General features: G+C 30.7%; 1 protein-coding gene and 1 long non-coding RNA gene across 2 annotated transcripts in view; one reads left to right on the forward strand and one right to left on the reverse strand.

The window, feature by feature from the left end:
- Positions 1–357: 357 nt before the first annotated feature.
- Positions 358–16,105, reverse strand: part of LOC107447363 (transmembrane channel-like protein 2) — a 72,084-nt gene continuing 56,336 nt past the window's right edge. Inside the window, exons 22-28 of the mRNA XM_016062251.3 lie at positions 14,907–15,062; positions 12,701–12,800; positions 10,695–10,840; positions 7,308–7,598; positions 3,319–3,565; positions 1,874–1,920; positions 358–691 (exon numbers count right to left, since the gene is read on the reverse strand). Of these exons, the coding sequence (XP_015917737.1) occupies positions 1,881–1,920; positions 3,319–3,565; positions 7,308–7,598; positions 10,695–10,840; positions 12,701–12,800; positions 14,907–15,062 (980 nt within the window). The 3' untranslated portion in view covers positions 358–691; positions 1,874–1,880. The remainder of the gene's footprint in view (positions 692–1,873; positions 1,921–3,318; positions 3,566–7,307; positions 7,599–10,694; positions 10,841–12,700; positions 12,801–14,906; positions 15,063–16,105) is intronic.
- Positions 611–16,036, forward strand: LOC107447364 (uncharacterized). Its single transcript, XR_001584515.3, has 3 exons — positions 611–765; positions 10,707–10,859; positions 15,883–16,036. It is a non-coding gene; the product is annotated as an uncharacterized lncRNA (long non-coding RNA).

Below are 16,105 nucleotides of genomic sequence, written 5' to 3' on the forward strand. Positions count from 1 at the left end.
AAAAAGTACTGGCACCCTAAGTACAGTATTCAAAAAATAGATTTTACCGTAAAGTTTCACACGATATTCTTCTGCAGTAATATTCCTTTAATTACAGTAATTCAGTGGTTTTATGTCGGACATTGTCGTAAAAATTTCGATGTATACTATTTTTTGTTCTGTAAAATTTTACGGTAAAAATATATTTTACGGTAAAAAGTACTGACACCCTGAGTGTCGGTACTTCTTAGTTTGATCCGGAATTTTTTACAGTACCTTCAACCAAGTGATTATTTTTTTTAATTTCTACCTCTCTACTTTATTTATAATACAGAAGTGCATAGCCTAAAGATAATATCAAAAACCAATAACAAAATATTTGCCATAAAACGTTTTTATTTATTTATATGAGGTCTTAGTATGCAGAGATTAAAAATGAATGATCATCTCTAAGCTGAATTAAAGAATTGTTGTAGATAGAATTCAGCTAATTTGTTCTTATGAAAAGTTATAAACTTGTTATTATTACAGAATAAAGAGAAGAAATATGATATAGAACTGGAAAGATATGTATTGTACGAAAGAGTATAACACTCAAATGTATAACACTTCAAGATGTATAATAATAATTGTATCTTTCTTTGAAAAAGGAAGTTTCGGCCACCATTTTCATCAGATTCTGAAACCCATGCTGTAATCAGATCTTAGAAACCTACAAGCAGAAAAACAATAACATCTTATTACAAATGGATAAGCAAGAAACACTTTATTTAATAACTTTTTAAGGTATGTGGATTGTATATTTTATTTTAATGAGAATATTCGTTCATGATTCCTGCACTACAAAAAAAAATTCTTTAAAAATATTTGAAAATCTGCAAAAACTCATTTGTTATGAGTCTGTTGAAAATTGCCGAGAATTGAAATCGATAAGTTTCTTTCAAAATACCGAAAAATATTCACGAGAGATCCAGTAATTTTAAAGAAATAAAATAAAGACTCTTATAATTCCTTTTTAGACATTTCGCCTCATATGGCTTCGAAATCAGTGGGTACGTTATATTAGGGGACCTATGAGCCGGAGATATTAGGAGAAAATGCAGTTTATCCAGGCATCTAGCTTTTTATCAAGAGAATCGAACCACTGTCACAATTTTTGTAGGTAACGACTCCACCCACCACACTGGCAAGGTGACCATTTATTTTAATTCCTTATATTTTTCATTTTATGCATTTCTTTTTGCTTTTTTTAAACAAAAAATAGACTAAAAATGTCCTTAAAAAACTGTAGCTTAGAAAGGAAACTGGTTGTAAATTTGATATCAGAGACTTCAAAGTATTCAAGATCCGTAAAAAAAATCTCATTCAGCAGAAAACAAGAAAAAACAAAAATTTCCGAGGATAATTTTTAAATTTTAGCTCCTTTGTCATTGTTAATACATTTTAAGATAAATAATTTTTCTCTTGGGTTTAGTTACTTAAACACTGTTTATGAATTTTTATGCTTAATGAATTTTTATGCATTTTTATGCATTTCAAATTAAATTTTTTCTATGATCAATTTAAATATATTTTTCTTTCCTTCAGTAAGAAATATTCTAAATTTTATAGCTTTATACAGTTATAGAAAACTATAAATAGGTTTTCTATTAATAAAAATGCATGCCCGTTTGATATTAAAGGCATGTCCAAATATTTCTGTAATGTTTTTATGCAAAGATATTAACTCTGATAAGTCTTAATTAATTTTTAAGACCACCAGTACTTTAATAATATCAGAAATAATATTAAAATGCAATTTGATTTATTCATACATATCAAACAGTTTATAAATAATCATAATTTTTTATGTATGTGATACATTGAAAATAAATTCATACTTTTGTATACTTACATATCATTCACAAGGAATCTGTATCTAATCTTTGTATTTTTGCTCGCCTAGAAAAAATTTTATAAATAAATACTTCATTTATATATCGTAGTTTTCTTTTATGTATATTTTAAGTAAAGTAAGTAAACTGGGCAAATTAAATATTTATGTTATTGGAGAGATTTTGCAAAGCGATATGGTTTCCCGTAACTCCAACGTTAACGCTATCTGAGCTTCATTGAGCATGCGTAAAACATTCCCTATAAATCAGTGTCATTAAGAGGTAGAAAATAAGATTAGGGTTACAATTGAAGTAAGGCAAAGTATATACAAAATCTGTCTATTGCTAATTATTTTCAAATGTATTCTTAGTATAAAACTTATTACTAAAATTAAAATGACGTCATTTCCTATTGCTCTCCCAAAAAAAAGTATAAACTTTTTAAGACCAGTTCTAATGTCATAAAAAGAGCTCAATATGAAAATAATTAGAAAGAATATAGAATTAAAAACTTCCATTTTAGGTCCAATGTGAAGATCTAAAATTGTTTCCTTTCTTCGAGGTAAGTTTTTGCCATCATCTTGAATTTGTTGAAAAAGAGAGGTTAAATATCCCTATCTAGATAAGTGCGGCATTGTTTCAGAAGTATTTCTTGGCGTTGAATCAATTAAGGACCTAATTGTTCATAAATTTTAAAAATTTGTGTATAAGTTACCGGCAAAGTTTGAAATCCGGCATTCCATAGAATGTCTAGGCATTGTATATAATGCTTAAAATTAGCCGGCAAAGTATGAAATGATTTATATTTCACACATTTCCTAGGCATTCTATAGAATGCCAAATGAGAAACCGGCAAAGTATAAAATACATTTCTGATTCGTTAAAACGTCATTCGAAAATGTCAAATTCAGAATATCGGTCAAGCCTGTCATGTTGCAACAAGTAGGTCAATTTCTTATTTTTTATATCAAAATTTTGTTTCCCATAACAAGAAGGACATAAATTATGTTTTGTACAACTTTCATTTCTCTTCACGCATTTTGAATCAATTTTTTTAAAGGCACTCTCATTATTTTTTCAGAATAACATTTTAATTTTCAAAAATGCATATAACAACCTCATAAGGACGTTTTTTTATACTTTGCCTAAATGGCATTTGTCATTCTATAGAATGCCTAGGTATTATATACAATGCCTCTGGAAAGTATGTAATACTTCTCATATTTCATACTTTGCCTAAAAACATCCGGCATTATATACAATGCCTAGGCATTCTATAGAATGCTGGCGTTTCATATGCCGGTAACATATATAAAAAGTACAGATATGCTTTTATATCTATTTAAACATCTGACATATTGCCACATTGATTAGGGAAATATTGCATTTTATTTATTGTTTTACACTAAAACAAATGACACTAAGGGAAATGTGCAGGATAGATAGATAGATAAATTTTGCTCACTTAGCATCAGATTCGGGAGATGGTGGTCTCAAACTATTAGAATCAATGCTCCCAATACTGTCACTGCCTTTGACTGCTTTGGATCTTTGGAGAGCAGCCTGGCGACCAGAGCGAACTGGTTTCACATTATTTTTAATAGTGCCTACGTTTGCCATAGGCAAAGTAGACTTGCTACTGTAGTCTTCATTATCAGGTTCTGTTGAGGATGATTCGTCTATGTTGCGTATGCGAGGTACCACTGCACAACCTTGGAAAAGAAAAAATAATTTCATTATATAGCTATAATATTTAGCTTTCCTGCACAACTGAAAAGCTTAAAATATGAAAAATAATGTGCAAAAGTCTTTCCAAATTTTCTTGCTTCGAAATATCGAATATTTGTGTTAAATTCAGCTCGTATTTTTCAATTTTTAAATGTCTAAATATCAAAACATGTTCTTGTAGATTAAATGAATTTCAGAATGGATTCAGTTTTTGAAGCACTACAGCAATCATTAACGAGTTTTGTAACTTGCAGCATACTGAGTCTTCAAACTTAAATCCATTTTCTAGATTTCGGAATGAGTTAATCGATTGGATTTAATAGATCTCAGACTGATTTTAATGAAATATTTGATGAGTTAGAACAACCAATCAATGCAGAGCTAGGTAACATGAAACACATACGAATCTTCAAAGTTCAATCGCTTTTTTTTAAATCAGAATGTGTTAATCCACAGGATTTAAAAGTTGTCAGAATGATTTTAATGAAATATTTGAAGAGTTAGATTAACCAACATATGGATCGTTTAACTTCAATCTGTTTTCTAGATATCAGAATGGGTTAAAACAATGGATTTAAAAAGTTTCAGAATGAATTCAATGAAAGAATTAAAGAGTTAATAACCAACCAAAATAGAGCTGTGTAACATAAAACACATACAAATCTTCAAAATTTAATCGCGTTTTCTTGATCTCAGAATGGGTTAATTTAATGGATTTAAACGATTTCAGAATGAGCTCAATGAAATATTTGAAGAGTTACTATAACCAACCATTATACAGCTGTGTAACATGAAACACTTACCAATAATCTAAATTTTTCAAGATCTCAGAATGGATTAATCCGATGTATTCAATGAATTTCAGGAGGAATTTGAAGCTTTGAAAGAGTTACAGTAAATATTAAAAAGTTTGGTAGCAAACAGCATGTACAAATCTCAAAAATTTCAATAATAATTTTCGGAATAAATATTTTTCAATCACTTTCTATCGATGATTTGAAATTATTTCTCCTATTTCTATTCAATTTATATGAAAGTCCAAACAGTTGAATTCTAGGAATTTTTTTTGCCTCCAGTTTTGCATTCTTTACAAACTTCTTCCGCTCTTATTTTACTTAAAAATAAAAAATAATTAATCTTGATCAAAATTCAAAAGTAGGAATACGAACGAAAACCTTACATTCTATAAATTTTTATAAACAAAATAGAAATCGGAAGAACAATTTCTGAAACCTTGATGGGACGAGCTCAAAAAATAAATGATTTTTTGAAATATACGTTTGAAGTTTGAAAATTCGTTGCTTGAGTACACAATTCTGTATTTGTTGCTGTAACTCTTAGAAAATTTCGATTTTCGGAAAATAATTTTAGAATGTTATTTCATGCACTGTAATTAGGCTTATTATAATTATTAATTCATTGATTTATTATAAGTTAAGATTATATCAATGATTAAAATAAAGAAAAATTGAAATAAAACGTGATTAAACTGTATTAAAAAAACAAATTCAGAAAAATTCTTATACTCAAACTGGTTCTTCAGTTATTTTTCATTTTATCTTAATGGATTCTTTCCATTACAAAACACGTTTTCACAATGAAATACGTTACTGTGTTTCTATTATTATAAAAACACGTTTTCCACAATGAAGTACTTTAACGTGTTTTTATTATTACACAACATTTCTTGATCAAAACGCATGTGTACCCTTCTCCTGAAATAAATACGATAAAAAAAATAATGAAACAACCAAAGCAATGATAACGCTATGACTATATATATAAAATTAATATGTATCAAAATTATTGTTTTAAAATATTTTATTCGAATTTGATTTACTTTCAATAAAAAAATTCTCATAAATATCTCATAGATGGCAGCATCATAAGTAGAATAAAAATTAAGAATTACGTCGTTTCATTAATTATCTCATTTTCCTTCTAGTGTACGAAGACAAAGCTAAATTTTTATGAATTATATTTTTCAGTTTAAAAAGAAAATAATCGTCCATTTTCAAACGTATTTATGCTATATTTACCCATATTGCAAATCTGAATATTATACATGAATTTGTTTCAAAAACTAAATAATTTGACGAATATTTATTTTAACAAATTTTTGTTCAAAATTCCATAGTATCACAAATGAAAATGCAACTAAAATTTAAAAAAAAAGCATAGAATGAATTCGATTGAAAAATATTAACTTTTAAATAAAGACAGAAAAAGTAATAAATAAAACAAAATATCGTAGATATTAATATGTATTTCACTAGCAATGTATTTTTCAAGTTACGGTTTTTTAAGTTAAAAATTTTCCCTTCGTAAAACATTAGGAAAGTCGATGAATTTTTTAACCAGAAATTTTCGGTACAACTGCAACTTTCACTTTTTGTTCAAGTTATTATTTCTAGAGCGAAATTAGCAGTTATTTCTAATAATTGCTTGAGCAGCTTTCTCTGTTTGCGCAGGTGATTACTGGTGTGACTTACACTTTTTGGCCCAGTGATTATCAGTGCGGCTTTCACTTTTTGTTCCAGTGATTACAAGAGCGACTTTCCCTTTTTGTTCTGGTGATTACAAGAGCTACTTTTTCTGTTAATTCTACTGAATACTAACGCATCTTTTGCTCTTAGTTCTTAAAATTGCTGGTACAACTTTCAACATTTGGTGAAAGTTGCAGTTAGTTGTTCAGGTGATTACTAGTGTGACTTTTTTTGTTACTTCTAATGAGCACTAGTGCAATTTTCACTTTTTGTTCTAGTGATTATTAATGCGACTTTTGCTCCTAGTTCTAAAATTTGGTACAACTTTTGCTGTTTGTTCAAGTGATTAATAGCGCAACTTTCCCTCTTTGTTCTAGAGCTTACAAAAGCAACTTCATTTTTTTTTATCTTAGTGATTACTAGCGGTTCAACTAGAATCAAAAGCATGCATAAATTTAGCGACTTATTAAATTCTCAATTCAAATCCTTTAATCCTTTAATAACCGTTCTTTAAAAAATTTGTTTTCTCACATGATCCAATTATTTTTGAAATATAACAGTTTATTGGACTAATTTGAAATTAATTGAAAATACTCTTTAACTAAATTTAAACTTAATTGAAAATACACTTTAACTAAATTTAAACTTAATTGAAAATACACTTTTAATAAATTTACACTTAATTGAAAATGCACTTTAAATAAATTTAAACTTAATTGAAAATACCCTTTAACTAAATTTAAATTTAGTTGAAAATTCACTTTATCTAAATTTACATTTTTTGGTACAAAGTTAAACCGATTTTTCTCAGAGTAAGTTAAAAACGTTTATTATGCAGCTAGCCAGAACGCCTTTGCCAATTGTTTTTTAAAGATTCATGACAACCTGACGCGTTTTACTGTCTTTATTTTTTCGGTCAATAACTTGACAGTTCCCACAAAAATGTATTTTATTATTACAAAACCTTAGCAAATAAATTTATCCCGTAAATATTCTAAAATGTTCTAAAATTTTACACTTGAATTCAAAGCTATAAAAGATTATTTCGTAATACCAACAATCTGAGCAAATTTATCCCGTAAATATTCTAAAATGTTCCAAAAATTTACACTTGAATTCAAAGCTATAAAAGATTATTTTGTAATACCAGCAACCTTAGCAAATGTATCCCGTAAATATTCTAAAAGGTTCTAAAAAGTTACACTTGAATTCAAAGTTATAAAAGATGATTTCGTATTACCAGTCAAAGCCTTTGTAGCAGCATAGTCTCTGACCTCCTCTTGTGGAACCTCAACTACATCAGGCCTGAAGGACATTTCCTCCTGTTCGCCATTTTCTTGCGCGTCTTGGATTGGCTCAAAATGTGTGTGATCCTGAATCTCAATCGTCATCTCCTCATCCTCTTCCACATATTCGTCCTCTTCCTGTTCACTAACAGACGGAATGAGTCCTGGACGTCTTCTGGATATCGTACTAGAGGGCGGAGTTGCTTCTTCTGAAGAATTTAAACTGGAAAGCTGTCCTGGAGAATCTGCAGAAATTAAGAAACTTAATATGCTTTAGTAAAAGAATTTATAAAAACTTGGTGATATGGTTCTCTACCTCACAGACTCTGCCTCTCTTTGAATAGTGATGTGGTTAAAGGCCTCCCCTCTAACATATTAATGGTACTACTCATATCTTAATTTGGAAAATATTAAGTGATACGAAATCAAAGAATTAAATGCAAACCAAATATAAAAAAATCTTTTTTTTAATGGCGGGCACTTGGAGGTTGTCTAATTGGCCACAGAAATGCTACTCTCTTCTCGTTATCCACTGGGCACCTGCGGCGAAGCCACGGTGGTGGAGCAGCGTCGCCCACGTCACACAACCACAAACTCGTTTATAGGGCGGGTTACATTTACACAATCAGACACAAAGGAGAAAAAACATAGAACACAGAGAGAAAGAAACGCCCATGCCCTGAGCAGGATTCGAACCCGCGACCAGCGGCTCCGCTGTTAGGCACGCTAACCACTCGACCACCAGGTCGGCTGCAAACCTAATATATTTGAGGTTATCTTGGATCTAGGTGATGGACGATAATTTCGTGTACACAATAAACGTACAACAATTATTCTTGATAATACTGTGGAACAAATTTTTGTCGCATATATATTGTCGCATATACATTTTGTCGGGTTGATATGCCATTCTAATCCTGATGATGTGCCTTAACTCCCCGAGAAGTTTGTCGCAACGTTTATGCCATCCCCTGTTACATAAACGTTTTTAAGCTTGTATATTTCTACAAAAAATGTCATTTAATAAAAACTGTAGCTCCGAGAGAGAAACTGATTATAGATTTAAAATCACTACCCAAAATTATCCAAGATTCATTCGAAATAGCATGCAACAGAAAATAAAATGAAATTGTTCCCCAGTGTAATTATTGCGTTTTTACACTATCATTTTACAAATAATTATATTTATTCTAAAATCTGAATAAATTTCTGCTTGTTTAATTTTTTTTTAAAAAAATACAGCACTTAAACTTTTTTTATGCACTACAAGAGGTAAGCTCCTCCACTCCTGATTAAAAACAGCTGGTTAAGTAAACTTGTTTATTGATTTTAAGCTGTCCCAGATTCTTACTGGTCACGGTAATTTTAAAAATTATTTGTTTAAATTTAATTTAATTAATGATAATCTGTGCTCATGTGAACAGGACTTTGAAACTGTTGAACATATTATTTTTTACTGTAAGCTTTGCTCAAGCCAAAGAGAGAGTTTAAGAAAGGAGTTGAGACTTTCTGGAATTTATTGGCCACCTGTTTTATCTTCTTTAGTCATGTGCACTGGATACCTTACTATTTCGCGAAATTTTGCGTACCGTTTAAACTTTTAATTCTTGTTCTGCTTCTTTGTAATTTTTTTCTTCTTTTTCTTTTGCACTTTGCCCACTTATTTCTGTAAGCCTCATGCTATACATTGTGGAGCATGAGGAGTTGTTTAAATAAAACTTAATTTTAAAAAAAGTAAACTTGTTTTTAATGATTACTGGTTTACTGGATTTTAATGATTTCTTTTCAATTGTTACTCTCTCACTTATTCTATTTTTAAAAATATTTAAGAAGTTGGCTTTCAATTTTGGAACTTATCAATCGTACCTTACTGATGCAAAGTTCAGTCTCACGCAATGTCTGCTTCGGAAAATTCCACACACTGTTGGTAAGTTGGGGCACTTGGTGTGGAGGTAGGGTGATTACTGCCACCATCAGCCCTCCGGTCTAAATACTGATAGCATAGTATGCGCATAAACCAGTTTTGTCTCTGAATCATCATTAAAAATAAATCCGAAATCAACCTCAAAAACCCATTAATATACTACGAGATATTTTGCGAGAATTTTTCCCATTTAAGAACGTAGAATATTGAAAAGTGCCTATTTTTTTTTATTCCTGAAAACTATTTTCGTGTTTGATTAGTGCTGACATCTAGTTTAAAATAAACTAACTATCTACAATTAGCTCGAAAATATCCTGGTACTGCCATCTGGTGAGCAAAATGAGAAATAAAATGTTTGTCGGGCAAAAGAAATGATTTAGTTTTATTCTTATTGACCCGTTACTACTGAACACTTCAGCCCGGATATATCACGGAAGCGAGAAGAAAGGGGTTAAAGCAGTGTTCCCCAACCCCCGGTCCGCGGACCGGTACCGGTCTGTGGATCAAATGAATGGTACCGGGCCGTACATTTCATTGAAACTGAATTTAAATTCCTAGGTTTATACCAAAAATTAAAAATATCTGTGTTACATTATTTTATTTATTTAAAAAAAAGGGCTCCCGAAGGTAGTGACATAAATTTTTAAACGTTTTAAAACGATTACCCCCAGATGGAACCATCTCATTGCAAAGAAACAAGCTCAGGGTGCCCATTAATTTATTGTTCTAGTAAATTAAAATGCTAAATCACTTTATATTTATTTTTTGGTGTAACTGTATTTTATTTTGAAGGCATGTTTAAATACAATTAAATTAAAATTAATAAATCAAAATAATCTGAAATATAAACAATCAACGTCCCCACCCCCTCCTACGGGCCGCGGTAAAATTATCAAACGTTGACAGGTCCGCAGTGATAAAAAGGTTGGGGAGGTTAAAGGATCGATCTAACGTTTGTCAACGGTGCAGTCCTTGTTTCTATATAAACTTCTTTGCCTGCTTCTTTTCTTTTCTCGATCATTATTCATATTAATTTTACTTTATTTTGTTATCTAGTAGTGTAATGAAATATCATTAAATAATTTTTTCGAAATAAAACATCAAGAATAATTATTGATGGATTTGAAAACACATCAGCACCAAAGTTCTTTTGCAATTCAAACTTTTATGAAGTTAAGATGCCCCCAAACAACTTACCGTCTTGATACACTCTACAACTTTTAAAGATAATGTTAAGTACTACATTGGAAAGAGATTATTCAAGTGCGCCGTTATCATACATGTTTTAACTTTTAAGAAGATTATTTAACAATACTAACAATAGTATATATTTCAAGTAGTTTGATCAAAAATTTTTGCTCTATCCTCTCTGTTTTTGACAATTATTGTTCTACTTGAATTTTAATCAAATAATTACCTCTGCCTTCAGATGCCTGACTTATGGTAATGAGCGGTAAATCTCCATTTCCAGTAATTCCTCCTCTTCGAATCCATCGCCTGTCTTCACCATCTGAGGAAGATTTATGCGATTCTGTGGACATTGGCGAAGGACGATGACCAGATCTGAAAAGAAATTATAAAGGTATGGTACCATTTCAATGTATTACACCATTGCCTTTCATTATTTCTAGTAAATATGTGTCAGCTTTCAACAGCTTGAGACCAAGTCTTACGATTGAACTGGTTTAAAATATCGGAAATATGGGAAATTGCTTAACGCCTTGAACTTGAATGAACATTAAATGCATTGATTACGCCGAGTTTTTCTCAATTTCTTTATATATTTTAACGACATGTTTAATTTGTATCACTTCGAAACAGTCAACAAAATTTTGTACTCTTACGAAACTTTAGAAGAATATGCATTATTTTAGAAATTTCGTAAATATAAGCGTAGAATTAATCCGAACTTTTATAGCTCAAAACTTGATTGTTACAAGAGCTCATCAGTTTTTATTACTGGCCATAACTTATAATAGCTTTCATTAATTATAACCGAAGATAGACGGATAATGTCTTAAAATGGCTTTGTCATTTCTCTGATTGAAATATACGTCCGTGGTTTTCCTCTCAATACGAGGCTATTTCAATATTGTTTTTCGAATTGACTTCAATATTCCAAAGTTAAACTTGATTCACTATGGTGATATGCTGCTTAAATCGTATCAGAAATAAATCATCTATTTAAAACAATCAAACGTATTATCGTTATTTTAAGGTGTATTATGCACGTTGACTAAAATTAAACTGATAGTACTGAGATATTCATGGTTCTTGATCTATTAAGCTAATCTGAAGAAAATTTCTAATATGTATTACACATCTTACGACTGGGGCTTAAATCGGAAAAAAAATAATCTGAAATTTTATCAACTGGTGGTGTAACAAAAAAAAAGGGAAGCACTACACCTCAAAAATTAAAAAATAACATAACATTTTATATATTTACACATCTTTAACTCCATATGCCTACGTTTCCCGGCAACAATTTACAGAAAGCGTACCTCTGCGTTATCAACAGCCATACACTATACATTTAAAGTAGCTAAAATTTTAGATTTATCTCATTATTTACTAGTCCTTAATAAACTTTTATTGGTGAAATCTTCAAATCAGAAGAATTCAAATCTGGTAGCCATGCTGGTTACCGTATAGTTTTTATAATGAAATTTAATAAGCTATTCATTTTCTTACGGTTTATGCAGAGCAGAGTCCTCTGTTGGTAGAACTTAAAACTATTTTTTCTGTCAGGAACCTCTATTGCATGATCTACATATCATATATTTGAAAATTCATTCGTTCTATTCAGAATTACAAGCCTCAGGGTACTATCACTTAATGATATCATCTTTTTCTCACTTTTTATAAAGAGAATGCTTGATAAATAAATACTAAGTTCGATTATAACACTCGTTAATCAATTATCTTTAGCTTCGAAAGTACAACCTATAAACGATTATTATTTATCATAACTCGGACAAAATTAAATCGATTCATGAACGTTGAACTTTTATTCGAAAGAAGGTATGTTTTATTTTCATTTTAATAAATAATTCTTTCACAGGTATAGATTCTTACGACAGTTTCTGTTCTTTTTTTTTAATTAAAAGTAATTATGTCCATTAAAAATGATGTAATACACATTTTTTTTTGGTCGTATGCCTGTTTTAAGCAGTGGGGGCGCGATTGTTCCTGTTTTTCAGTGGCGCCATCTATGGCCAGGAATTCCACAACTCATCGACACTCAACCACAACCCATTTATAGGGTGGGTCACATTCACACACAAAGGAGAAAGGACATAGAACACACAGAGAAAGAAAGTAACATCCATGCCTTGCCCGGGATTCGAACCCAGGACCTTTCTGATGCAATGACAGTTCCCTGCCCCCTTACACAGGCCGGTCGGCATGTAATATACTTACCTATCTTTATGGTAATCTTCTCTGTGAGCTTTTTTGTCTTCTGGTCCTTCGTATTGTTCATCTGGATGCTCACCTCTTCCACTTTTATGAACTTTCTTACCTACAAAAAAAGATAACATTAAAAGATCGTTCAGAAGTTCATGCATTAAAAAGACTTATTTAATTAATTTAAAAGCAAATCAATGAGCAAAATCCTTTTTAGTTATATTTTCAACAATATATATTGTCATTTTATAAAAATAAATATTTCTTCAAAAAAAGTTTTATTAAAACTCCATTATTCCTAGCATTCATTTATTTAATATAAAACGAGTAAACGCAAACATTAAAAAAGAATGATTTTTAAATACAGAAAATAAACATAGGTATTCCATTAATGTTTATATTTACAGAAGAAAAACCTTTTCCTTTTATGGAACTTCTAATTTTAAAAAATGGGAATTTTAAAAAAAAATCCTATCCTGAATTAGCAAATTCAGAAATAGATTATAAGTGTGAAAAATGGCTTTTAAACTTAAGAAAGAATACTACTATAATCAAATTACTAATTTCATTCTACAAACTCCGTACTTCTTAAAACAGTTTCAGGACTACAATAATATTCTTTTACCGAATCTCACACCATTTTTTGTGGTAGTTTCAGGACAACAATCTGATACTTCTCAGAATATTCTGCTCCTCTTACAAAGTTTTAAAACTGCAATGATTTTCGTTTTCACAAGATCAGTTTTTTAACATGAGTTTCTGGACAATGCTCATATTATTCTTCCCTTTTTATGAGAGTTTTAAAAGTACAAGAATAAGATAATAATCAGATATTTCTCTCCATGCGATGCACTATTCTTGCAGATTTTCAGGGCTGCAATCATAACGTAATCCAAGAACTCGAATCTTCCTGCTGAAGTTTCAGGATTATAATCATATTCTTGTCACAAAATTTTTTCTTTATTATAAACATATCAAAACAACAACCATATTCATTTCCCAAAATCGTGCCTTTCTTCCGAGATTCTTAGTAAAACAATAAAGTTTTCCTCTCAAAATGCTTCTCTTCTTTCAAAATTTTAAGACTAATCATATTTTTTCCAACAAACTCTACCCTTGTGCATAGAAGGTAACACTCATACCCTTATCCATAAACTCTGGCCATAAGATTTCAGAGCTACAATCATATGCTAATTATTCAAAAGATTGTCCTTGCAGGAGTTTCAATACTATAATCATATTCTTCTCTAAAATCTGTCTCTCTTACAGGAATTCCAGGTCCCAAAATCCTTCCATAATTAAGGTAGTTTGATTACAACAATCAAATTTCTTTTGAGTACCTTGCTATTTTTTGCAGAATTTCAGAACTGCGATGATATTTCTTTTCCCCAAACTCTGCCCTTACAAATTTATAAGACTGTAATTATATTATTCCCAAGTACTACAGTTATATTTTCCTGTGACGAAGAGGTAGCTGAAAAGAAGAGTCTGTCATCCTGGGCGAAAAGAATTTCTTACATGAGTTTTTCTACTATAATTATATTCTTCTCTAAAATCTGCTTCTCTTACAGGAACTTCAAGTCCCGAAATCCTACCATGATTAAGGTAGTTTGACTACAGCAATCAGATTTCTTTTGAGTACGTTGCAATTTTTGAAGAATTTCAGAACTGCAATTATATTTCTTTTTCACAAACTCTGCCCATCTTACAAATTTCCATGACCGCAATTATATCATTCCCAAGGACTACAGTTGTATTTTTCTCCCACGAAGACGAAGCATAAAAGAAGAGTCTGTCATCCTGTAAGAAAAGAATTTCTTACAGGAGTTTCTGTACTATAATAGTATTCTTTTCCAAAAAAATGCATTTTCTTGCAAACTTTTAATGATTTAAGTATGTGTGAATGTGATCCGCCCTATAAACGGGTTGTGGTTGTGTGAATGGCGTGGCAGAAGTCGAATTCCTGGCCATAGATGGCGCCACTGAAAAACAGGAACAATCGCACCCCCACTGCCTAAACAGGCATACGACGAAGAAGAAAAAATGATTCAAGTCCTATTCATTTCCCTAAACTCTGTCCGTAGTACAATTTCAAAAGTATGATCATATTCATCTCCTAACTCTGCTTTACTTAGAGAAGTATCAGGCCATTATCATATTCTTCTTCCAAAACACCATCCTTTTTATAGGAGTTTTAGGCATACAATCGGGAATTTCTTACCTGACTTTTTCATAGGAGTTTCAGGACTACCATCGGATTCTTCTCCCAAAAGCTGGCTCGATGTTCTGAATTTGTTCGGTAAGACAGGAAGAATTTTCTTAGCGGATGACCATTTTGTGATATCTTCAGGTAGCTCTGGTGCAACAGCATCGGGAGCTGCAAATAACAAAATAATTTTTTTTTTGTTAAAAATAGTATTATAAATTCAGTAAAAATACCATATCAATAAAATATGTTTTAATGCAGCTTTCAAAAATTGATAAAGTAGTATTTCATACATTGGAAAGAAAGAATGTGTAAAAGTAAATGATTGAGAAGATTTTTTTCAGAATTTATTTTTACTCACCCCACCTTGAATATTTCAAAAATTCGAAAAAAATTTTATTGCATTTTTCGAATCTTTGTACCCTTCCTAACGTCTGTCTAAAACGATTTCTTGGTACCTAACTTCGTTTGGAAGTTATACCGGAAAATAGAGAGTCGTGGATAAGCAGGAAAAAAGGCCCGTTCGGCCGAATTAGGAGGGGCAACATTCTTTTTGTGTCTCATCCATTCTGTTGACTGTATATAGAAACTTATTGTAGGCATTTCATTTATCGACCATTATATACATGAAATTAAATGTTTTCCCCTACCAGATGGCAAAATTTTAAACGCATTTTTCTCAAAACGCTGTTTTTTGACCTGGCCTAACGTTTTTCTCATGATCTATACAACGAAATAAGCTGTTCTTTATTTTAAATTAGGTAAAAAATATATTCTTTAGAAAGTAGCATAGGATTTTTTTTGACATTTTTATATTTCGATTTTATATTAGTATTTTAATGAATATTTTTTTAATGAAAAACTTAACTTTTTTTTTAAGTTGCCGCCATTTTGGTAATTTTGCGAATATCAACAAACCGCTATGCTACTTTTTAGATAATGTCTTTATGTTTCAGAACAATTTAAACAAAATCGTTTTCCTATGTTTCAGGACTTCTAAATTCATGAGGCCAGTGATGTGCTACTTTTTGATGACCAGCCACACACGGAGCTGCCACCAACTTATTTTTTATTATTTTGTAAAAGAAAATTTTTTAAAATAGACTTAAATTGTAGCTAAATAACATAAAAAAACAAGGAGTCTCTGCATAGTCTCTATTACTTAAAAACAATTCAAGAAAAACGTTAATATTTTACCATCTCAGGGTGGGGTC

This window comes from Parasteatoda tepidariorum, chromosome 8, assembly GCF_043381705.1.
Source record: "Parasteatoda tepidariorum isolate YZ-2023 chromosome 8, CAS_Ptep_4.0, whole genome shotgun sequence".
In the NCBI taxonomy this organism is placed as follows: domain Eukaryota; kingdom Metazoa; phylum Arthropoda; class Arachnida; order Araneae; family Theridiidae; genus Parasteatoda; species Parasteatoda tepidariorum.